Source organism: Saccostrea echinata, unplaced genomic scaffold, assembly GCF_033153115.1.
Source record: "Saccostrea echinata isolate AGI-Se365-2 ecotype Australia unplaced genomic scaffold, CSIRO_AGI_Sech_v1 ptg000030l, whole genome shotgun sequence".
Classification (NCBI taxonomy): Eukaryota; Metazoa; Mollusca; class Bivalvia; order Ostreida; family Ostreidae; genus Saccostrea; species Saccostrea echinata.
Window position 1 is genome coordinate 34,189,794 of NW_026889779.1, and position 26,980 is coordinate 34,216,773.

General features: G+C 32.3%; 1 protein-coding gene across 1 annotated transcript; it reads left to right on the forward strand.

The window, feature by feature from the left end:
- Nucleotides 1-2,681: 2,681 nt before the first annotated feature.
- LOC133197750 (sushi domain-containing protein 2-like) lies at nt 2,682-26,615 on the forward strand. The gene is made up of 16 exons (XM_061333946.1): nt 2,682-3,450; nt 3,565-3,858; nt 3,955-4,092; nt 8,030-8,192; nt 14,562-14,819; nt 15,452-15,594; nt 15,756-15,901; nt 16,065-16,340; nt 16,496-16,785; nt 18,494-18,637; nt 18,730-18,888; nt 19,007-19,156; nt 19,287-19,412; nt 20,548-20,793; nt 20,900-21,230; nt 26,194-26,615. The coding sequence occupies exons 1-16, from the start codon at nt 3,259-3,261 to the stop codon at nt 26,327-26,329; spliced, it is 3,192 nt and encodes a 1,063-aa protein (XP_061189930.1). The 5' UTR covers nt 2,682-3,258; the 3' UTR covers nt 26,330-26,615.
- Nucleotides 26,616-26,980: the final 365 nt, after the last annotated feature.

The window sequence follows — 26,980 nt, forward strand, 5'->3', positions numbered from 1 at the left end:
AACCACTGGGCCAAAAACTGTGAAGCTTATGTGGAAGCTTTGTCAGAATTTAAATTGTTCAAACCATGATCCCTAGGGGTAAGATGGGGCCACAATGAAGAAATGTTTTACAATAGAATACAGTCTATAAGAAATTTCTTTTTAAAAAAATCTTCTTTCCAAGAACCACTGGATAAGAAAAGATGAAACTTATATGAAAGCTTTCAGACTTAATGTAGATTTGAAATTTTTCAATAATAAATTATCAAAATTTTACATTGAAATATATAGGAAAACTCTTTTAAAATATTCTTCTCAAGAACTACTGGACTAAAAACAATGAAACATGTGAAAGATGTGAAAGCGGGCAAAGTAGATAAATCTTTGTTTGTAAGGCTCATTATTTAAATTGTATTTTAGAGGAATTGGGATTTAATTCTGCAAGTGGTAGTCCAACTTATACCCATAGCTCCGTTTCTAAAGAGGAAATTCTTTAAAATCATATGTCAGTTTTACATATTTTTAATTTTCCTAACAATCAAAATGAATTTGAAATACCATACCTATACTGGATTTCTTAGCTTCATAAAAATCCTTACAAATAAAGATACATAGCGGGTTCCAGTTAATGTTCTACCAAGCCTCTTTTTTCACTCCTCACTAAAATAATAACAGCAGGGAAGAAGAAACTTCAGGAGTACTAAACAACAAATTATTCGAGAAGTGATGTAAATCAAATGTGGGTAGTTAAAAATTCCAAGAAACTTTCAGAAAATTGGAAATCACAAAAAATTTACCAAAATCAATAACATCAAAACGTACGACTTTTCAACACTTTATTCAACCATTCCCCACTATAAGCTAAAAATTTAAAAATCAGGGTTTTTGACATCATTGGCAGCTTAGTTTTTTTCCCAATACAATTGGAAATCGTAATTATAATATAATACAAGTTAATTTACTTACCTTGGCATTGATCATTTGCAAAATTTTTACAAACAAGTACAAACAAGTACTCTGAAGTTGACACTTTAAAGATGCTTAAGTTCTTGATTGAGAATATCTATGTAGTTTTGGAGATCAGGTCTTCACAACAATCTATCGGAATTCCCATGAGTACCAATTGCGCCCCGTTATTAGCAGACCTATTTTTGTATTCAAATGAAACAGAATTTATTCAAAATCTCGAGAAGAAGAAAGCATTTGCTTTGGTCTTCAACTCAACATTTAGACATAAAGACGTAAGGACGACGTATTATCTATCAGCAATAGATACTTCCATTCAAATGTCTACTCATATGTCGACTTGATATATCCCAGTAAGTTTGAATTGAAAGATATCACAGAGTCTGACACATCTGTTTCATATTTGGATATTTACTAGATAAAGACGTTAATGGCAACCTTACAACCAAGCTTTATGATAAACGTGATGACTTAAACTTTTCAATCGTCAACTTCCCTTCATCACCTGCATATTGGGTTTATATCTCTCAGTTGATTCGATACGCAAGAGCATGCTCTACGTACGAACAATTTCATAACAAGACAAGCTATTGACAAACAAGTTGATGAAACAAGAATATCAGCAGTCTCGTTTAAAGTCATCATTTTCGCAAGTTCCATGGTCGATACAATGGTCTTGTCAGCAAATATATAATCTATCATTAAGTCAAATGCTGACTGACCTAATTCATACTAATTGTTAGGTCATTATTTACAGACTGAATTGTCTACAATTTTTTTCCAGATCATGACGAACTGAATTGTCTTCCGTTTTTCCCGATCATGACAAAGAGCATGAAGCGGGTGTGACCGGTTGGTAGTGGATGTTAACTCTTCCATGGCAGCTGATCCCAGCTCTGATGCTTTAGAGGTCCGTGTTTGCTCTTCTCCTGATTTGTATTGTTTGACTGGACTTTTTAGCTTGAATACTGTTCGTTATCTCCATATTTAATTCTAGACATGATGTAAATAGTACAGTGCTCAGTTTTATTTGAAAATAAATTACATTTTGCTCGGATCCTTGGTGACGGTATATCTATTAAAAATGATGTACTTTTCTCAGTATTTTTGTATTATGACTTCATGAATTGCGTCATTATCCTCAAATAACAAAATTTCTTCAAAAGTTTTCAAAAATAAGCAGTTTTTTTTCAATATTTTCCATAGACCCCTACCTCTGATCTAAGATGTTTAATATATAATGAAAGTATTGTTTTAGAAGATTATCATCCAAATTTTTTTTTTTTTTTTTTTTTTTTTTTTTTTTTTTTGATCGCGGGGTAGGCTCATATTTTTGTTCTTTGTTGAAAGCGCTCAAATACACCAATTTTTTTTCAAAATTCAATAGCATTGCAATTTCATAAAGTCTGTGTTTCAATACCTGGACTCTCAGAAGAAACTTTTTAATAGTAAATGAGAGCACTAAGTCTCTACTAAATATTGATGTTTGAAATGGGACTTTCGGACTTGGTCAATTAATATGTATATGGACAGGGACATTTTATAGCTAAAATGAACCTTGCTCGTTTTCTTAAAAATGATCTTTAAAAAAATATTCGTTACGGTATTAGAATTTACAAATATTGCTTATGCTTCTCAAATCCTAATTAACTGATTCCTCTTTTTGTGGAAAAAAAAATTCTCTACTGCATTGTAACTCTTTAGTATAACATAATAGATCTTTTTCAAAAAATCTTTTTAATATGAATGAAAGTTTTAACGATTAACCACCGCCCCCTCCATTAAAAGAATAATACTTAGTACATAAAAATGCAAGAAAGTAAAAATATGACAAAGCTACAATACTAAACTTTAAACTGTGTTGACCTTGTCTTTAAATTGCATTGAATGCAAAAAATGCTTTAACTGGACGGGGCTCAATGACTATTTTCATTCTAAATGCGTGTTTCACTGCAAACTCGATATTGACATAGAGGTATCCATTTGACCTAAATTTAAATTTTGTTGCACGCTGTTGTTTGTTCGCGAAGTAAACTGTCTTCTTTGGTATGAGTTTTTGATCCGTGATAAAACACAAAGAGTAAAAAAAAAAAAAAGAATGAAATAAAATTTTACAAATGCAACACAATTTTAGTAGGTTGTCTATTTAGGTAACAGAATTCGACCCGATTGTAAGAATTTCGTTTTCTATTGGCTGAATAACAGTTGACAGTGAAAAAAAATACGTTTCAAATCGATTTTTGTAAATCCAACCTGCATTAGTCATGATAGTCATTTAAAGATCTTGTTCCGTTGATATAAGATTTTAATGTCATGTTTTACCCGCTGTTAATGTCGTGGACGGTTTGTGCAGTCCGTGTTGAGACACTTTCAGTTTCGGACTTTTATCCTTTTGGTGGGGACAATGGTGATACTGTAATGGCTAAAAATGATGACGGAAACTCTCCTGATATTCCAGTATCCACAAAATTTCCTTTCTTCGATAAGCCACATAATAAATTAATCGTAAGTATATTTCTTATAAGATAAGTATAATGCTTAAGTAATTAAAGGGCAGCAATTCATATATATGTACTTAGTATTTGCACTTCTGTGTATAAGTACTTTTTTTTCTTGAAGGTGAGTACAAACGGTGCTATCTCATTCTTGACCCCAGTGTCACAATATACACCAGATCCTTTTCCGCTGGATGGGGACCGTAGACTTATCACCCCCTACTGGGGGGACGTGGACACAAGAAAAGGAGGACAGGTATGGTATCGAGAAACTACAAATTCAAGGATATTAGACCGGGCTTCCAATGAAATCAAGACAAATTTCCCAGAGTTTAACCGTTTCCATGCTGCTTGGGTGTTCATAGCTACGTGGGATAAAGTAGCTTTTTATGGGTGCTCTAATGGCGGCTGTTCAAAGGTACAAATTTTATTTATTTTTAAGGTACGCTATTATACCTAGAGATACATGTGCTATATTTAGTTATGTTAAGAATCCATTTAAAAACTTTTGTAGAGAAATACATTTCAAGCTGTACTGATAACAAATGGGCAACATGCCTTCGCCATATTTAATTATGCGAACATTCAATGGACAACTGGAACAGCAAGCGAAGGAAATGCAAATACTGGACTCGGGGGAAAACCTGCACAGGTCAGTACTTCTCTGGGGGAGCTACCCATGCAATGCATAATAGGTCATAGACAAAGGTCTCGTAAATAGGGCACCCCCTGCTTATTTTTACCACAAGGTACCTTACTCAATTTCAGACACTTCAACTTTAAACGCGTATCCTATTAATTTATCGATCATTATTCTACTTAAACAAGTCAGGGTCGAGATAATTTTTTTCTTAATTAATGAATCGTTCCAGGCGTCTTTCTTTGAGCCTTTTTATTGTAACTACTCATTTATTCCTCAAAAATTGTCTCAACACAGTTTAAGACTTTACATGGCATACATCAACTTCCGATTATGCTTATTTTATAGGATAAAACAAGAAAATTCCGAGCTTTACATTCTTATATATATATATATATATATATATATATATATATATATATATATATATATATATATATATATATATATATATATATATATATATATATATATATATATATGTGTGTGTGTGTGTGTGTGTGTGTGTGTGTGTGTGTGTGTGTGTGTGTTATAAACATGTGTTTAATATACAGGGGTACTGTGGGAGCAATTGCATCCCCCCTTTTTTTTAAAGAAAATATCTTTGATATATATGACTTTTTAACAAAATTGATTCATTTTTTTCTCTTTAACCACTACTGCTAGAGTTTGTTCACTTATCATGTGTAAAAATGAATCCCAGAATGATCCAGACACCCACTAATGATTTCATAAAATTTTCTGGCTAAAAGGAGAAGAACATTTGAAGATCCTTCCTTGTGCCACCTTTTCAGAAAACTGACGGCCTTGGCTGAGTTGATTATCTTTTCTTATTTCAGGGACAGAGATTAAGGAAAGGTGTACTCTTACGACCTTTTTCAAAACAATTAAGCCTCGTGTGAAATACATGAAGATAACGAATGGTGATCACTGTCGAAAAACCTGTTAACGATACAAATCTGTGAACAGAGCATAAAACACGGACCCCTAGAAATTCCGGAGGTGGGATCAGGTGCCTAGGAGAAGTAGACATCCCCTGTCGACTCGCCGTGAATGCTACGTATTGATCAAATAGACGTAGTAATTCAGAGTCGAATTTAGTATAAAAATCAAAGTAACTATGTAACCATGTAATCAAAGTAACCCATGTTTATTATTAAAATGATTTGGACCAGTTTGTCAACAGATGCAAATTTTACCCTAAAATCAAGGTTAAATTTATTATGACGTTCACTATATCTGCAATTTTTTGATAAAGTATGTTAAAAAATGTGTATAATTTGTTCATATCCTTTTTTCCTGAGACCTACATTGAATATAAAAAGAATGAAAAACTTCGGAAGCCCTGGAAGGACTCTGACTTACTTGTTAAGACTTATTTGTTATACCTTATTTGTTGTGGCTTATTTGTTATGGGTTTTTGTTTTTTTTTTTTTTTTTTTTTTTTTTTGGTGTTGCTGGTTATAACCAAGTCTAACGAAGCTTAATGGAGAACGTGTTGCTTAGTTTATGCTTATTACTAAAATGATATGTTTAGTCCTAGTTTTACTGTAGTTTGGATTGATTAATTGTAGTTTAATGTTCAGTACAGTTGTGATAACTTAAGTCCTATATGTTATATCTTGTACCTTAGTTGTTCTAAGGAGGGACATTGACTTACTTCTTAGGTGTTTTGACTTAGTTCGTATGACTTAATTGTTAATTCTTGTTATTTTAGATTTGTTATCACACGTTAACTTAAGCCAAAAAAGTTGCATGAAAGATCGAGGCTACTTGTAGTTGCAGAAAAGAAGGAAGTAATATTTTGCCTTTGAATTTATTACTAACGACAAGATAAAATAGTAGTTATGTTCATGTGTTCAATCATTATGCAAAATGGAACTTACAAATAAGAATTAATTAATAACTATTAAAGTAACAAGAATTTACAAATAAGAAAAAACAAATAAAAATTAAGTTAAACCAACAAAGTTACATGAGAATTTAGTAGTTACAGTTGTACTGGACATTACACTACAATAATAAATCAAAAGCACAGTTAAACTAGGACTAAACATATCATTTTAACAATAAACGTAAGCCAAGCAACACGTTCTCCATAGCTACGTAATATTTAGTTATAACTAGCAACAAAAACTTCATAACAAATAAGTCACATCAATTAAGTTATAGCAAATAAGTGATAACAAGTAAGGCAGTCTCCCTCCAGGGCCTCCGTAAAAAAGTTTTTTGGGACTTGAAGCGATAAAAATCCTGACCCTAACAAAAAAATACTAAAATTAACTATATATAGTGATAACTTTTGACACTATGGAAACTATAGTGATAACTTTGACACTTTGGTTTACTAACGTGATAACTATGAAAATCTTGATATACTACAGTGATCACTATGAAAACTTTAATTACTATAGTGATCACTATGAAAACTTTGATTTATTATTTATCACTCAAATATACTTAACATCATTGGATTTAAGATGGTTACTGTATATGTCTTGTTTACGTACTTAAGAACATTAAATTTTGTTATTTACTAAATAATACAAAAAGGTCAATTGAAATAAAAGCCAAACAATATTCATTTTTAAAATGTTATCCCGTAGAAGTTTTTGAAAACCATGTTTTTTTTTTTTTTTTGTTTTTTTTTTTTTTTTTTTTTTTTGTCAAAAAAAGTATAAAATTAAAAATGAATTTGAATGCAAAAAATAGATTACATACAAATTGCATGGGATTTTTGGAAATAGAACACATCAATAGATATCTTTTGAGAATTAAGATAATCTGCAAAACTGGTTAATACCAATGTTGTCTACATGTATCACAGAAAATTATATCCTGTAGTAATACATTTTAAACTTTTAATTTCTAGAGGCTTCATTTCTAAAACCTTTATAAACCATAATGCTGATTTTGAAACTTTGATTTACCATTGTGTAAACGTTGTCACTTTGATTTTCTATAGTGATCGCTATGAAAACTTTGATTTACTACAGTGTTTACTATGAAAACTTTGATTTACTATAGTGTTTACTATGAAAACTTTGATGTACTATAGTGATAACTTTGACACTATATTGATAATTTTGAAAACTTTGAATTACTAAAGTGATAACTTTGAAACATTGATTTACTATAGTAAACTAAAGTGAACTATAGTTCTCTATAGTATTTTTTGGTTAGGGGGCTCTCAATTTTCTTTCTTAAATACTGAAATAATAACCATTACACCACACAACTTGTAGCAGGAACCGACATTCGAATCTTGTTTGTGATAGGACCCTTCAGTACATAACTAGACTTCAAATAATTCACGGAAACATATAACTGTTACATGTATGTCATCAAAACTGTATTTTTAAGGCATAGTGGGTCCTTGTTCCGTGTTTTTGTTAAGCAAAAATGTATATATTTATGCATACTTTGAAGATATACTTTCAAAAAAAAAGAATAGAGCGAAGTCCCACTTATTTGGTAAAATTGTGTTTCGATAGGAAGAAATGATCATTTTTGCCTTCTTCGGTGTTATATGCTATTTCATAGAGAATAATTTTAATAATTGCGAAATTGATGCAGATTGTGGCGTTTTTACATAAAGTATAAATAAATGTTAACTAAAATGTCAAAGAAGAATGGTTTTTTTTCACTTTCTCATTTGTCAAACCATCAGTATTTTGCACACCTTGTTCGACCATCTTTTTCAATTTTGATATCAAAGGTTCCTATCAAACTTGTTTTTTTTTTTCAAACGTTGACGAGTAACATACCTTAAAAAGAATACTACATGTACTTATTCCATTTATGTTTACTTCATTAATCAATCTGCTCTCTCTCTCTCTCTCTCTCTCTCTCTCTCTCTCTCTCTCTCTCTCTCTCGTGAATGTCATAAAGCTGTAATCAGGCTTTTGCATTCCGAATTCTTAATGAGCAGCATATTCTCGAATTATAGGTTGGTTTTAATGCCGGTGACGGGAAAGTATATTATGTAGTGAACGGGTCACGTACAGCAGACATTGTCAACATAAACAGTAAATCCAACGTAGATATACCTGGAAAGTTCGTCTTCAGAATAGATTCGTCAAAAATTGGAGGAGGAGGGTGTAACACAGAAGGTACAAAGTTTTCTGTCATATAAAGAATTAAAATATTTCCTTTTTTGAGAAAAGCTCTACTTTCCTAGTTCTGTGCCAGGTTTTAACACCTTGTCATTTCTCATTATTCAACAATTCGACGATACAGCACAGACTTTTATTTCTACATGTTGCATTTTCCCTGTATAATACAACCTTTTGAGGTTAATATTATCAGAATAAAGGTTCAATTTCGTTTTTAAACTTTTAAAATATTTATTTTTCATTGCGTTAAGTAAGATCTGAAATTCTAAAAGTCATACTAAAATATTATCTAAATTAGTGATCATATATATGCCCGGGCTTTTAGGATCATTCTCGAACATTAAAACATTAGAGTTATCTCCCTGAACCCGGAACTCTTCATTACGTCCGTTCAGTTTATGCAAGGTACGACACCCTTAAATCAAACACCTACATTATAACCTTAGTAGAGGAGATGCTTTGGGATGCCAGTAAGTATGGATATCTCCGATGACTTTAAGGTCACACGCAACGTATATGTACATGTATTTTACAATGTACCTTTCCCACTGATAATTTTCCAAGATATTCTTAATTTAAAACCATAGTACAATAAGATGTTTTTGGACCGAAATCAGCATACATTACTAAGAGTTTTGAACAGATATCAAATGTTTGTTTGTTTGTTTGTTGTTATTCCCTCTCGAGAGGTTTTTACTCATATGGAGAGGCCACCACTTGCCAGTGGAGGGCTGCAAATTTTGACCTATACTCGGCACTTGGGGCTTAAGCAGTGAGGGATCTTTTTCGTGCCAGCACCTACTGCGAAACGGGATCTCGTTTATACAGTCTCATCCGCAGGACCAGTCTCCACATCCCGCAGTGGATTCGAACCAACGACGTAATGATCTACTCCTTACACCGTGACTCTATAGCAAACGCTCTAACCACTGCGCCACGCGGGCGACGAGGTATCAAGTGAAGATATCAAATGAAGAAAATCTTTGTGTTTTTAAAAGAAAATTAACAAAAATATAGTTTTGCTAGTATTTGTAAAGTCCCGACAGGGCCATTTACAAAAGTGTAAAAGCGCGTTAGAAACAAGTAGCTATGCGCTAACGCGTTGTTCACAATGCGATGGCGCGTTGTCACTTTGCAATAGCGCGTTATCACTTGCAAAAGTGCAACTATGAGTTAATAACAACGCGCTGGCGCGAACTGATAACTCGATAGCACAAAGTGACAATAGCGTGTTGTGTAAAATTGCGTTAGCATGACAGTGTGTTGTGTGTAAGCGCGACGGTGTGTAGTAAACAACACCTAGCCCGTTGTCACTTCGTGCTAGCGCGTTTTTCTTAGGCGCTGTTACATTGTTGCAGATGGCCCTATCGGGACACCATAAGTATTTCCTTAACATTGTATTCAGAGTTGTGCAGCACTACCAGGCATCATAAAATCGCACAAAGCTCCTTCAGTTATTGCGACATTTAAATTATGCAGAGAATAAGACGATAAAGTTAAAATGCGTTGCTAATGTCCTTAAGAGTTCATATATTTATAAGTCGGCAAATCGTCACCCGATCACATAACGCTAAGCCGCAGTTTGATACTCACCGTCGGCCGACAAACCCAATACCTATAAATGTCGACCGATTGTCGGATGATGATCGAGGGTTGGTCGATTTACTATTCAATGACTACTCCAATTGAAGAAATCGGCCATCGACGCAGAAAAAATATAACTTGGCCCAACGGACACAAGATCGGTCGGCCGACGAGGAAAGAGCTAAAAAATCGGACAAGACAACGGCCGATGAACCGCCGACTGTCGCCCATTTTGCCTAAAAACTGTCAACTGTAATTCGTTTTTTGAGGAAAATAGGGGACTTGGATTTTAGTTCCTCCTCTTTCTCTTCCCCAGTGAGCCGTTGTCAAATACATGTAGGGAGACTTCCCCTATATTTAGACTTCTCCCGGAGGAATATGGCTCTAGAGGGGAAAGGGGCTATATAGTCCCCCTAACAAAGTATAGTGACCCCCCCCCCCTATTCATATCGTTGATATATTATTTGCATCATTTTCTTTAATAGAAGAATAAGTTTGTCTAAAGTGTGTAATAAAAGGATACCTACGATCTCAGTACCAAGACTGCAGTTTCTCAGAAATTAATTATTTTCTAGAAATATTAAGTACATGTTTACTGCCGTACTTTTTCTAAATTTTTCATTTTCTGATCTGACATTCCCATGAGCTAAACGATTGTGTTCCTGGCTGTTATTATTCAGAATATATATTTTGTCCACGAACTTTATCTACAACACTCGTACAAATACAGTATTGTATCATTAGTGATCATCCAAAGTCGCGTGCATTGCGTCTTCGTTCTAGCTGTGATACAGTAGATTGAGACATATTTAATTACTCGACAATTTCATTTTGATTGCTTTTTCCATTAGTTAGGCAAAAACAAGACCTCTTAGAATTTTAGTAAGGCCTGATATCTTTGAGGGTCAAAATTTGTACAAATTATCACCAAATATTTTCAAAACATGCACTGGAGATTGCAAAAATTGTTCAACAACTGCTTGTCCGAAATTACAGCTACATGGCTTTCAATCCGATGCTCAAAGGCACTTATACTGGTGCTACAGTCGAGCACGGCAGACATATGATTGAGTGATTTTATATCACATGTCCATTTGTAGACATTATTTAAAGCCCAAATAAATTCAGAACTATTTTAATAATGATAAGATGGAAATATAGTAGATCAATCAAAAATATGCGTTTCTTTTTCCTTTAAGTAAATAAGAGGGCAAAGTTAAAATTTTTATTATGCCTCCCAAATTTTTCATCAGAAATAATTGTAAGAAAAATTATAAGAAAAAGAAAGGAACAATAAACAGTTAACATGGAATTTGATTCGTTATTAAGCAAAGTTTTTATTGTTAACGATTGCATTTTATGAAAGGAAGGTGTAAAGTATTACATATGTGGTGCACTGTAAAAGAACTGTATAAGTAAATTTTGATTATGATAAGGTAAATAATTTTGAGATCAAAACCACATTCAAGAAGCATTTCATGATTTTAACATTCGCAAAACTTGATTATAAAAAGTCAGTTTATTGAGACATGATTAACATTTCTAGGTGTTGAATGACAAAATCAAGGGCAAAACTTTAAATAGAGAAGAGTGGGGCCACAATAGCTGATCAAAGTACTTCGGAATATATATATTATACATCTGTACATAGGAAACAAGATTTGTTTGTAAAACAATGATTCCCCCGTGTTGCAGCTCATGACAAAGGTTACAGTTTTTCAGTGTCAAACTCCAAGATCAAGGTCAATAGATCAAAAATGTTGCTACACAAAAGAAAGAACATGTCACAAGAAATACGCTTATGAAATATAAAAGCCTTTGCAGCAACAGGGATGGGGTAATTGAAAAAAGTAATTGTAATTTAGTGTAATTAATTACATTTTTAAAGGTAATTGGAAGTAATATGTAATTGATCATTTTTCCAATAACTTGTATTTTTAATTTAATTAATTACAATGAAAAAATACCATGTAATTTCAAATACTTTTCAATTACATTTCAATTACTATACATAATATATATTATGAGTATTTAATAGGGAAATTTTTCCATCACAGTTACATTTTACCGTTCTTTCTATTCATTTAAAACATCCTCAACCCTTTTGTTTTTCAAATTCTCAAACTTTTTACATCCTTATAAATGAATTTGATATATTGGCTTATTTATAATAATAGTTTGTTTTATAATCATGATGCACCATATAGAATTAATATGAATTTAATGTTTATCTAAAATTTTGTTCTACCCTTCTATGGTATAGCCATGAAACATTTCAAGTTTTTGTTGCTTGATTGTCAAATAGAAAATAGTTTCATGTGTCATTGAGACCTGCCTTGTTGCCTTTCAAATCACAGCTGTAAATTGCTATCAAAACAATTCCCCAAAAGGTTATTTATACCATGCTTTGTTTAACTTAAAAGATATGACCATTAGAGGTGATCTATTTAATACAATTAAGAATGCGCATGACAATTATTTATACATTTCAGGGAAGAAATCTTTATTAAATCATTATTTTAACACCTAAACATATATCTTTATAAAAAAAAGTTAGTATCTTGAATAATTAATTCAAGTATCATTTATTTTATGAAAATTGTCAGCGTTACGCTTACCTACAGATGAAATAATTTGAGAGTATTTTACATTTGATTCAAAACTCTTAAAAACTCTCTCATAATCAAATTCCATGATTTGGTGATTAATAAATATGTACATGTAGATCGTGTGTTGATGAAACACAGTGACATCAAAGGCACCTGAGGCTATTTATTTTAAATATAACCCCTACCTAAAATTTACATGTATTTGTACTTCAAGATTTTTGAAAATAAAACTAAAGTAATTGAAATTTATTTAATTACATTCTTCAAAGTAATTGAGAGTAATTAATTACATTTGTAAAAATCAATGTAATTGTAATTGCAAGTAAATGACAAGACCATCAATGTATTTGAAAGTAATAAATTACATTTCAAAATAATTGAACCCAACCCTGTGCAGCAACCATTCAGAAAATATGGTCAAGGTTAAAGATTTTACAAAAAAATGATACACAAAGCTTAAGGTTTTGAGGTCCAAATATTGGTACTAAAACGAAAGGCTTTTTCACAAGGGATACACTTGTAAAAATGAATGCTCTAGTACCAAGCGTTCAAAAGTTATGGCCAAGGTTTTTTTTCAAAAATAAGTCAACTCCAACTTCCAAAGATCAAATTAATGGTAATTAATGGAAGTCCCTATCATAAGAAAAACAAATGTACTATATAAAAGCCTTATCACCAATTGCAACCATTCAAAAGTTATGGCAAAAGTTCTCGTTTTTTTTAACTTTAAAAGGATGTCAAACTCCAAGATCAAGGTAAAAATGTCAAAATTGTTGGTACCAAATGAAATGTTAAAAGGAATGAATATGTTTAACACGAAAGTCCTAGCTCTAACAATTGAAAACTTGTGTAAAACTCAAAGGTCTAGAGGTCAAATATATCTTACCCAACGAAGAGTCTTGTCACTAGGAATACAAATGTGAAATATGAAAGCCCCTAGCTGAAAGCAGAAAAAGGTTATGGGCAAGGATTTTATTCGGTCAAACAGAAACAAACAAACAAACAGTAAGACAGAGCAAAAACAATTTGTCCCCGAGTCTTTGATTAGAGGAGCATAAAAAACTTCTCAAGAACAGCAAAGTTAGGATCACTCATTAATATGGTAGCATTCTTGATAGCCACATTAGAAGATCAAAGATTTACATAGGAATATAAAGAAAAAAATCCTCTAATGAATAGAAAAGCCATTTTTCTCATACTGATATGCAAACATCCTCAGGCAGTAAAGATTCAGGTTTGTTGAGGTCAGGGCTAACAGGAATATGTTGAGACAACAAAAGGGGATTAAAATCAAGGAATAAGAAATCTTTTCAAAGAGTTGCTTTTTTTAAATTATAAAACCTTGGTTTGGGATGGCTTAAAATCAGAGATTTAAATTCTAAGTTTTGGAATACAACATGGAGTCAGAATTTTTTGAAATAAAGAAGGAAATTTTTGCTAAAACAAAAATCTGCTAGAAAAGACAATTTATAAAATTCAATTTTTCCATACATTGGAAAAAATACGTCTTTTTGTTTCTTATTCCTGTTTGATATTTTGGTGATTTTTAACATACATACGTTTCTTAAATAAGTAATGATAGAAACATTTTACTTTTTAATCTTTCAAACAGTTTTCGGTTTCTTGGCGTGATTTATACAAAATCAGATAATGAAGGTTTCGGGAAATTCTGTTTTCATTAAATTATCTAATTTGAAAAAATGAAGAATGACCTAATTTCTGAAAAAACTTTGGCCATATTTTCTGAATGGTTGCTACTAGGGCTATTATATTTCACATGTATATCTCTTATGATGAGGCATTTCTTTGGGTTTTAACAATTTTGAACTCCTGACCTTGGAGTTTGACCTACATTTGAAAAACTTTTGCCTTGGCCTTGAGGTGCAATACGGGATCATCCGTGTTTCACAAACCCATTTTGTTTAATATAGATTTCTACTTCTCTTCACTAAAACCAAGCATCATTTTTATGAGTCCTATATGTTATATTTATTATGCTTTAAAAGTACGTCTACCAAAACATCATCGGATATACAACATATGCATTTTGCTGGTGAGTTTGAGCCGTCTTAGAATGATAAATACGAAGAATGCAACAACATAGTTTATGTTAGCTGTGTAGTATCCCTTCTTTAGCAGTTTGTATTAGATTAAAAATATATTTCTTATTCAGGCAATGTAATCATAACACCCAGGAGCGGTCCTATGTTTGGGGGTCAGCACCTGACATTTAGTGGACCTTGTGTTGACCAGTACAGCTCCTTCAAAGTCAAGTTTCCTGGCATTCGGTGGGTTTTAGAGTGTGAGATTAAGTCGCAGTACAGCTTTGTCTGCATCACTCCTATGTTTGACAGCGACGGCGATCTTTCCGTGCTCATATATTTAAGCAATCGGACCACAACCCACTCGTTTGAAGGAACGTTTTTTGTTTGTAAGTTTTAAAAACTATCATAACATTTTCATTTCCATGCTAGACGCAACATGAAAAAGAGCAAATATAATATGACATTTGTTTCTTAGCAATTACATCCCCACAAACATTGACCATTGTTATTCAGATAAAAATTTTAGTATCTAAAACATGCATATACTCGTAGTTTACCATAAAGAACAAAAAAATATTTACCCGAAATTATTATCTGCTCAATGGCAATACTACACGTATATTTATTCACATAAGCAATCCAAACAATTGCAAATATTTTTTATTCATTTTTTATTATCATTATTGAAATCAGATGCTTTGAATAAGATAAGCATCTCCTCAGTTAGAAGCTTATGTTCAGGGTTATTTCCAAATCAGTACAACCTTGAACTGGGTGAATACACACTTTATTTTAATTTCACTTAACACGTATACATGGACTACTCTCGCGTTTCGGCCAGATTTCTTCTAACAATACAAACTAGAGGGCCAAGTGTGAAATCTTGGTATGCTATTACATGAAATCTTAAATTTCAAATTAAAAAATGTATTTATGCCGAAACTGAACTTGTATTTGATTATTTGATTTGGTTTGTTTTGGGTAGTGCATGTATATTCATTCATCATATTTCTTTTAGTAAATCCTGCATTTAGCAAAGTTCTTGTGAATCGAGTTAATCCCGACATCTGGGGAAATGGTGAACACAGTATATCTTGGGATGAAAAAGAGGCAGAGCTTGAGAACAGTAGCTCCGTGGATCTCCACTTATTCACTCTTCAGGTATGCATAAGCAGTGAGTTTATGATTAAGAAAGTGGAAATATACTACATTGATAATTTTACTGTAATGAAGCTCCTTACTTTCCTGTATGACTTGTCAAAAGCACTAGTTTAAAATCCACTGCATTAGCATCCATAGTCCGTTAATGGTGTTTATTTCAGCTAAGAAATGGAGGTTTGAAGTTTGAGAGCTTTATTGCAAAAAAGAATATTTCTAAATCTGAGTGCATGACAACTTTCAGTTTGAATGTGACACAACATGTCGCTTTACTGCGAGTTACCTCTCGTGTAGAGACTATGATTAAAATGTAAGTTCAAATTATCATTAAATTAACGTTTTTGTTTACTTACTTAATATTTGCATAGAGACATTGTATTAATGTTATGTTTTTAATCTGAAGCATATATCTTTTCATGAATTAAAAAGAAAATCCTTTCAATATAACAATATTTGATAAAATCTATAATTAGGCCACCGAGAGGAATTTGGTCTGACGTTTTTCCAATATCCAAATCTAAAGATGAAGCAATTCAAGCATGTCAGAGCTGGATAAAGAGCGAGACTAAATCACTTTCTACAGACTTTGATGTCGGACCTTGTCCCTGCACAATCCAGCAGGCCGTGTTGGACATTGTAAAATATCAACCCGATCCTGATTGTAACAGGTTCCAAATTAAATCAAAGCAAACTGTCAACTGTCGCTACAGACGAGATGCCAGACATTGTGTAAGACTTTCTGGACCAAGGTATTTCTTTTATCACAATTAAACTCATATAAAAGGTTTCATTTTGTTGCATATATGTCAGAATAAAAACTGTTCACTTATCCTTTATTCCAGAAATACGCTTTTTGAAAATTGTCATAATTAAAGCCTGTAAATAAAGTTGCTCTCTTCTAAAGCGAAACTGGAATGGACAATGTTTGCTGCTTTAATGCCAAGGGAAACCTCATTGATTCAAGAGTCCAGGAAGGCGGTACACTGCAGCGATTTCACTATCTTGGAAAGAAACCTGAAAACGTTCCATATATTACAAACTTTTATCACGACGTGGTGCCTTTTTTGCAATGCTGTCGATTTTCACAGATGCAATCAGACATCAATCAAGAGAATACCACGTACAATCTCTGCCAAGACTTTCTGAAAATACGGAAATACAGCTCCTGTCAAAATTATGAACCTCCTAGGCCAGGTAGACTATATCTAACATATGGAAGCGCAGTATGCCACAATGACACTTTCTTTTATTACGCATGTATTCCTACATTAAACAACTATAATCTAAAATTTTTTTGGTTTCTTATTTCCAGTTCTGATTGATATTGTTAATTTATGGGTGTATGACCATGATGTAAAATATAAAAGTTAAAATTAAAATCATTTTCGAACGTAAAGTCAAAAAATTAAATTAACAGAAATTAATTTTTATAAAGCTGCCAAAGTAAAATTATTTATCTCAAATTCAAATACTTTATTACCTAGGACTGATTGATTCTGGTTATATTAAAAGTATTAGTAATCCATTTGTTGCGAGTACTAGATAAGCAAATGCTATCAATTATTGCATAATTGCACACATCAATTGAATTTACTTTAAAATGATTATATGCAACATTCAAAATTAATGATACATTCTTTAAAAATATGTGTGTGTTTGATTTTTTGCACGCATCGTTTGAATTCATTACATCTTCAAATATTTCATAATAGCATGTTAAATTGTATATTTATGCGCCCGGATCGATAGATCGGGGGCGCATATTGTTTTTGTCCTGTCTGTCTGTTTGTCTGTTTTTCTGTCTGTTGTCAACTTTAACCTTCGCCATAAATTTTGAACCATGAGAGATAAGAGACTTCATATTTGGTATGCTTACTCCAGTAATTAAGCTCTTTCAAATGACACCAAGGTTAATGACCTTGTGACCTTGACTGTGACCTGTGTGCTAAAAATAGCTTTTTCAAACTTTGTTGCCGCCGGGTGCATAGTGTTTCACAAACACATCTTGTTTTTATTTGTTTTATATCTATACATGTACAAGACATATATATCTAAAAAGATTGATAAGTTATTATTTTCACAGTACATGCAAATTGATCAACTAAAATTTAAACATAAATCAATTCTTGTTCGGGAGAACTTTAATTCTGCGTTATTACGCGAGACAGTCAGCCAAAAAAATTCATTCTCGCGTTTTTAATTATTAGCATATAGGAAATATACAGCAATAACCACAATTCGTAGAAATGTTGTCTTGCTTATAAAAACCAAATACATATCTCGAGAAAATAAGGCTCGAGAAAATAAGGTGTTGCATAAAGTTGGTGATCCACAGTATAACATGAAGGATCTGTAGGCCATTTATGAGACTGCTGAATGTATTGATTATTTACTTTGTACAGATTGAATTGTAGATTTCACAGATCAAGGTGTATTTTTATACAATTTTTTGTGTAAAAGTTACAGATTGAAGAGTTAATTTCACACATCAAGTCTGATTACAGATAATAGCATAAAATTTATTGTTGTATGTGTAAATTTTACGGATTATGTGAAAAATGTAAATATTAATGTGAACAATTTACAAAGTAATCTATAAAATTTACTTTTAATCTGTAAAATTTAATATACATTTTAGTGTAAATTCTAAGGATTGATATGAACATTTTACATTTTTAAATACTGTCATATTTCTAATCAGAAATCTTTTTATGATTTTAAACAAATTAGTTTTTACTCACATTTCGAGAATAAACCATTGTGAAGAAAGCATCCTTAAGCTTTAAAAGGACCATTATTTTTCTATGTATCGAAAGAACTGCACGATTGAAATGAAAGGGGTTCCTAGTTTAATATGTGAAACACAGCTATTTTTTTCTTATCAGGTTCTATTTTGTTTCAGCTAGAACCAGCGGTGACCCTCATCTGAGTACCCTTGATGGATACAGTTATACATTTAATGGAGCTGGAGAGTTTGTGTACATATACACAGAGGATGACTTGTTCAAAAGCCAGATACGCTTCGAACAGTTTCAGAAGGAGGATGGTAGGCTAACAAATTTACAGATACATGTATGTTTATATAAAAATTGTCGAGATATAAGAAATTTAAGGATGAAGTCAGTCTTTCTTCTTTAGGAAGTCTAGTGCAAGCTACTGTAGCGACAGCCTTAGTGATGGAACACATCAACAGTTCTGATCGAATAGAAGTTCGACTAAACCCGATTCGAACAGCTGATGTTCTTAGAAATGGACAACTTTTAGATTTTGAGGAATCTAACTGGATGAATTTAAAAGGTTTCGTATATATGTAACAATTATCAATTTATGCTGGAATTTGACGCTTTTTTTATAAGAATTTGTGATGGGATTTGAATTAAAGAATTGTTTGTTTAATATGAAATCTTTTTTGCAGGTGTAACAGTCATATTACTTCCTGTCGAGGATAATAGTACAGACAAATCAATAATGGTAATGTTTAAAGACATAAAAATTGCGTTTAACATTCAAGCATCGAAGAAAATATTAAACATCTCTCCAGTAGTTCAAGGGGATCAACTTAAAGGTACTTTTCGTTAAACTGAATTATCAATTATAGCTTAAAACTATTTTTGTCATTAAAGAATTAAAGAAAAAAACATTGTTAGTTTACGCGTCGTAGAATACTAATTTGGTTTACATGTTTAATCATAAAGGAAAGCTAAAAGGTTTACTTGGGAATTCTGATGGAAATGCCTCAAATGATCTACTTTCTTCTACTCAACAACAACTACCAGAAAATGCGACCGATGTGTTGATCTTCAATCAATTCGGAATGTCGTGTATGTAAAATTTTATTTCCGTTTATTTAAATGTCTTCCAGTCATTGCACAAAATGCTTGACAAAAGTCTGACGAACTTTTATTGTGAATGGAATACATATTATAAAACAAATACGCATGTAAAAGAAGCCTATAAATTGAAGAGAGCTCTTTAGAAAGCAATTTAAAATTTTCGAGCACCTTGAAAGATAAGTTAGCTTCGGTGACTCTTGGAAGATAATTATTTTCTAATTGGAACCTTTTCAGGGACTGTCAGAATATTATCATATGATTAGTACTTTTTCAGGTACTCTCTGCTGGTGATTCTAGACATTCCTTCTTTCTTTCTCTCACAAGATGGTCAATTTTGTTCTTTCTTCTTCTTACAATATGATTTACATCGTTCGATACGGCATTGTCTGGAAAATAGATGACACCATGTCATTTTTGCATTCTGATAAATTCAGGTATTTGGTCATTAACTTTCCCTATTAAAGTAGTAACATTCCATTTCACCTGTATGTATCGTTTATGTCTCTCCTTTCAAATGATTCAATAAGCAAGAGAACTTTCTAAGTATGGAATTCGAAACTATTTCTCGAATAGTTATTATTTTTCTCTTGTAGTGTTTCGTGATAACAACTGTGCTCTATGTGTGAACCACGGTTAATTGTACTAATTTTGGGCATTATGACCAATATTTAAACAGAAGAAGGATGCTGACAAAGACAAAATCTACGTTTTAATGACCATGTTTGCAAATAGAACTTATTTCTTTATTCTGACTTAAATAATAACTGTAAGGCAATTTTTACTATTGATTTCTCTGTTTACCATAGTCAATATAGAAGAGATCACGACTCTTGTGTCGGTCTAAAGGGGATGCTCACTCCTCCCATGCACCTGATCTTACCTCTGGTGTTTCTGACTCCTTGATTGCCAATTTCACAACTTGTTTGATAAGATTGATAACTGTGTGTTATTTTCACCTTTTTCATCTCCTTTAATTTTTTTCTCACCATGTTTTACATTTTCTCAAGGTTATTTTTTATAAATTTTTAAAAATGTTTCATGAATATGAATGTAACGTTTGTGTATATTACCACAAAAATCAAAATGAATATAATATTTAGAGCAGTAAGGTTTGTAATTGTAGGGGTCATCAATGAGACAGAGTCCCTGTTCACGTATGAACCTGGAAAGAGTTTTGCTGACTATCACCAGCCATCATTTCGTCCTGTATTTGAATCCTCAGTAACAGTTACAGAGGAGGTGAGGGCGGTCTGCGGAGAGGACAAAGAATGTATCTTTGATTTCTCTGTCACAGGATCACGTGACGTAGCGGAGCAATCTCTGACATTCCAGAAACAGTTTCAGGAATCTCAGGAGGCAGCATTGATAGGTGAAACAATTACTCAAAATTGAAATAATCACACAATATTTTGAAGAGGTCAGTTAATTTGACTATTTTAACTTTTATGAAATTGATATCTACAATTCCATTACAGTTTTGACTTGTAGTGATTTGCCAACAATTCCTGGTGGTGTATGGGAATCAACCAATGGAAATCTAGAAAACTCTTCTGCAGTATTTGTATGCAGAAATGGATATATGGTATATAGAAGTACAAATAATGTTACATGCAGGAATGGACATTGGGAACCTAATGAAAACCCGTCTTGTATAAAATATGGCACAGATCTTTATACAAGGAACACTTCTACTCCCATCTATTCAACCTCATCAGATTTACCTGTTTACATTGGAGTTGGAGTCGGGATTCTTTTTATCATTATCTTTATATTGATTTTGGTCATCTTAATACGAAAAAGACAGAGGTTTGTATATTCTAACTATAATTTATTGGTTATAAAGTGCACTTTACAACTTAGTTGGACAACGAAGAAAATTCGGGTTAATATTCCATATTTCAAGTTAAAGACTACACCTTGTATTTCCTACAAATATACATCGACTATTGCTTCCAAACTTTTTAATTACAAGAAAACTTTACAGGGCCTGGATATCGAATATCTGAAACGTAATCCTCCATCGTGTTCATGTTCTTCTTCGCCCTATAACTATAGTCCTGCTGGACACGTTATTACTGGTGACGTAAATATAGTTAATAATGAGGACCTTAGATCACTAATTTTAAAAGGTCCTAAATTTAGGGAACCCAGATCATTCAACTGGCGTAAGAATTTCATAGATATTATGGATTCTGTAGAGGACTACGCCAGGCGATGGGCCAGACATGAAAAAGAAGACTTTGACACTGTCAGAATGGATTAAATGTATCAGATGTATGTTAAAATCGCGCATTAAAAGATTGAGAGGCAATATCAAAACCATCTATCCTTCTGTATTCAATAATCCAGAAGTGAAAAAAGAATTAGATAGATTACATGATCAGTGCGTACTGGTCCCTGCTGACAAAGCAGGTAACAACATTGTCTTTGTTTGTAAGGCTCATTATATTAAATGTATTTTAGAGGAACTTGGATTTAATTATACAAGTGGTAATCCAACTTATACTCATAGTTCCCTTTCTAAGGAAGAAATTCTTCAAAATCATATGTCAGATTTGAATATTTTTAATATTCCAAACAACCAAAATGAATTCGAATTACCATATTTATATTGGATTCCGAAACTTCATAAAAATCCTTACAAACAAAGAAACATAGCGGGTTCCAGTAAATGTTCAACCAAGCCTCTTTCTTTACTCCTCACTAAGATATTAACAGTGGTGAAGGAGAAAATTCACGAGTACTGTGCAACAATATATTCGAGAAGTGGTGTAAATCAGATGTGGATACTTAAAAATTCCAAGGAACTTTTGGAAAATTTGAAATCACAAGATTTTACCAAAATCAACAGCTTAAAAACTTACGACTTTTCAACTTTATACACAACCATTCCCCACGATAAATTAAAGTCCAGGCTTTTTGATATCATTGACAGCTGCTTTTTCAATAAAAATGGAACTCGTAAATATACTTACCTTGTCATTGGTCATTTGCAAAATTATTTTGTTAAAAAACATTCTGATTGTACACACAAGTACTCTGAAGTTGACATTAAAAAGATGCTTGAGTTTCTAATTGACAATATCTATGTGGTTTTTGGAGTCCAGGTCTTCCAACAATCTATTGGAATTCCTATGGGTACCAATTGCGCCCTGTTGTTAGCAGACCTTTTTTGTATTCATATGAAGCAGAATTTGTCCAAAATCTTGTACGTGAAAAGAAGAAAACACTTGCTGCGGCGTTCAACTCGACATTTAGATATATCGACGACGTATTGCCAATTAACAATGGCTATTTTCATTCTTATGTCGATACGATATATCCTGGTGAACTTGAGATAAAAGATACCACAGAGTCTGACACATCTGTTTCATACTTGGATATTTTACTAGAAAAAGACGTTAATGGTAATCTAACAACCAAGCTTTATGATAAACGTGATGACTGTAACTTTTCAATCGTCAACTTCCCTTACTTATGCAGCAATATACCTTCATCACCTGCATACGGGGTATATATCTCTCAGTTGATTCGATACGCAAGAGCATGTTCTACGTATGTACAATTTCTAAAACGAGGTAAATTATTGACAAATAAGTTGATGAAACAAGAATATCAGCTGTCTCGTTTAAAGTCATCATTTTGTAAGTTCTATGGTCGATACAATGACCTTGTCAGCAAATACAATTTATCATTGAGTCAAATGCTGACTGAAGTTTTTCATACTAATTGTTAGGCCATTATTTGCACACTGAATTGTCGACGGATTTTTCCGTTATTTCCCGATTAGGACAAGGAGCACACGGCGGGTGTGACCGGTCGGCAGGGGATGCTCACTCCTCCATGGCACCTGATCCCACCTCTGATGTTTGGAGGTCCGTGTTTGCCCTGCTCCTATTTTGTATTGTATAATGGACTTTTGAGCTTGAATACTGTTCGTTATCTCTATATATTTCATTCACGCATTATTCAAATTAACTTTGATGAAACTGCGTGAAAAAATTTAAACTCCCAATCCTCTTTGTGCACAAAGCAACATGGTGGATTAATCATGGCATCGATTTACATAGCGGGTTCCAGTGAATGTTCTACAAAGCCTCTTTCTTTAATCCTCACTAAAACATTAACAGCAGTGAAGGAGAAACTTCAGGAGAACTGTGCAACAATATATTTAGGAAGTGGTGTAAATCAGATGTGGATACTTGAAAATGCCAAGGAACTTTAAGAAAATTTGAAATAAAATTTTAACAAAATCAATAACATCAAAACGTAAGACTTTTCAGCACTTTATACAACCATTCCACAACGATAAATTAAAGTCCAGGCTTTTTGACATCATAGTTAGCTGCTTTTTCAATAAAAATGGAACTCGTAAATTCACTTCCCTTGCCATTGGTCATTTGCAAAAATATTTTGTTAAAAATTTTGTTGTACACACAAGTACTCTGAAGTAGATATTAAAATATGCAGAATTTCCATGGGTACCAATTGCGCCCCATTATTAGCAGACCTATTTTGTATTCATATGAAGAAGAATTTATTCAAAAACTTCCACATGAGAAGAAGGAGACACTTGCTGTGGCCTTCAACTCAACATGTAGATATCTCGACGACGTATTATCAATTAACAAATGTTACTTCCATTCATATGTCGACTATCCAAGTGAACTTAAAATAAAAAATACCACAGAGTCTGGCACATCTGTTTCGTAATTGGATATTTTACTATAAAAGACGTTAATGGTAACCTAACAAAAAAACTTTATGATAAAAGCGACGACTTCAACTTTTCAATCGTCAATTTGCCTTTCTTATGTAGCAAATATATACCCTTATAACCTGCATATGTGGATAATGTCTCCCAGTTTTTCAATACGCAAGAGCATGCTCCATGTACGAACAATTTCTTAAACGAGTCAAGCTATTGACAAACAAGTTAATGACACGAGGATATCAACTGTCTTACTTAAAAGTCATTATTTCGCAAGTTCTATGGTCGATACAATGACCTTGACAGCAAATACAATCTATGATTAGGTCGAATGCTGACTTACATTTTTCATATTAATTTTGGGCCGTTATTTAAACACTGAATTCTCTACGAATTTTTCCGTTTTCCTGATCATGACAATGAACACACAGTGGGTGTGACCGGTCGACAGGGGATGCTTACTCCTCCATGGCACCTGATCCTACTTCTGATGTTTTTTTTAGAGCTCCGTGTTTGCTCAGCTCCCGATTTGTATTGTCTTAGTGGACTTTTGAGTTTTATTACTGTTTGTAATCTCCATATTTCATTGAAAAGATTTACAAAAAAGAATTTATGCAATTTCCATGCAACAAAACTATAATTTGCAACCTCATTAAACATGACTTTGCGATGACGTCACGTTTTGTCACTAAAATGTATTGACGATTTTTTCTGAATTATCCTAGAAAGTCAGAATCTCGATACCTATGGGGAAGTTTGATTAAAAAATTCTATTAGTCACGAAATTCGTTTAGAAAAAGTAACATTATGAGAAATAGGCTACAGGAGTTAACGTCATTAGCAGTATACAAAAAAAACATATTAAAGATGTAGAATTCATTTCACGATTAATACACAAATAAAACTGGGCTTCATTGTCGGACATGTAACTACTTTGACACTATTTACATGCTATGACATTGTTGCTTTTATTTGATACTGAGATTAACATGTACAATGACATTGATACTTTGATAGTGAGAATTACATTTACTATGACATTGATACTTTGATATTGAGAACTACATGTACTATGACATTGATACTTTGATAGTGAGAATTACATGTACTATGACATTGATACTTTGATATTGAGAACTACATGTACTATGACATTGATACTTTGATAGTGAGAATTACATGTACTATGACATTGATACTTTGATAGTGAGAATTACATTTACTATGACATTGATACTTTGCTATTGAGAACTACATGTACTATGACATTGATACTTTGATAGTGAGAATTACATTTACTATGACATTGATACTTTGATATTGAGAACTACATGTACTATGACATTGATACTTTGATATTGAGAACTACATGTACTATGACATTGATACTTTGATAGTGAGAATTACATGTACTATGACATTGATACTTTGATAGTGAGAATTACATTTACTATGACATTGATACTTTGATATTGAGAATTACATGTACTATGACATTGATACTTTACTTTGATACTTAGAATTACATATACTATGCCATGCATACCTTATTTTAATAATGAGTTTTACGTGTACTAAGACATTGATACTTTACTTTAAAACTGAGTCTTACATGTACTATGACATTTTATTTTTTTTTATATAGATAACGTTATTTTGATACTTAGATACACAATGAGATTGAAACGTTAACATATATTAAGTATGACATTGTTACTTTGCTTTGGTACTTAGATTGACTGCAATATTTTGGTGTAATATCAGAACAGTTTGATTTACTATGAACTTTTAGTTTATGAGCAATAATATCACCCTAAGTCGTTATCAGTGATGATAACCGGAGAATGATATTTGAACATGCAAATAAAATAACCTTCAATATAGAAAAACTCAATTGAGAATAGAATTAAATTAAAAATACATAATTTTGGATTTCATAGATATAAAAATATTTGGATTCTCTATGGGGAAATTACGAACACTATGATTTACTATGGCCAAAACTTTTTTTTTCCTATTGCTAAATTTTACAACATTCTGCATATATATTCTCTACAGGTCTGGTGGATTCAATATCTTTTCGAGGGCTTCAAATTTAACCCCAACGGAAGACACAGATGATCGCAGTACGGAGTTATCTCCTCTTAAAACTGAGAAAATTGTACCTTCTGAGTCTCCATCTAAAATTGTTTGACTTATAATTCTTCATTGAAATCTGCAGAATCATATTTTATAATTCTATTTTTGTACACCGTGCCATGGTATAAACATCAAATATTCATCTTTGAATTATTATGAGATATTTTACCCGTGTTGTGTTCGTTATGTTGCCATATTGTTAATGTAAAAAATTAGCAAAATAACAAATACTTGTCTGCAATGTATAAAACTGATAATTTAATATTTTTTCCAATCAAATTTAATTGTATATATACCGTTGTATGCTTGCATATTTTGAACATGAAGAAATAAATACTTGCAAAACCAAAAATCTCAGAAGTATTCTATTATATACAGTAATTGTGAAGGGCTCGGGAAAAAATGTTACCCTACAGGTGGCTCCATTGTAGTACTGAGTGGGGGGAAGAGCAAAAATTGTTTTATTATATGATTAAATAATATAAACTTGTTAAGCAAACCTTGCCATCTTTCTTAATTGTTCTAGAAGAAAAACAGAATTAAAAAGTATTGATATATATTTTTATTATTATTATCATTATTTTGTTTTTATATTTTTATTTTTTTTATTATTTTTTAGGTTGGGGTATGGAGGGATGGGTTAGAAAAAAATGTAACGTTCACCAAGGGCAGATTGGGGGTGAACATATTTTTTATAACACGTTGA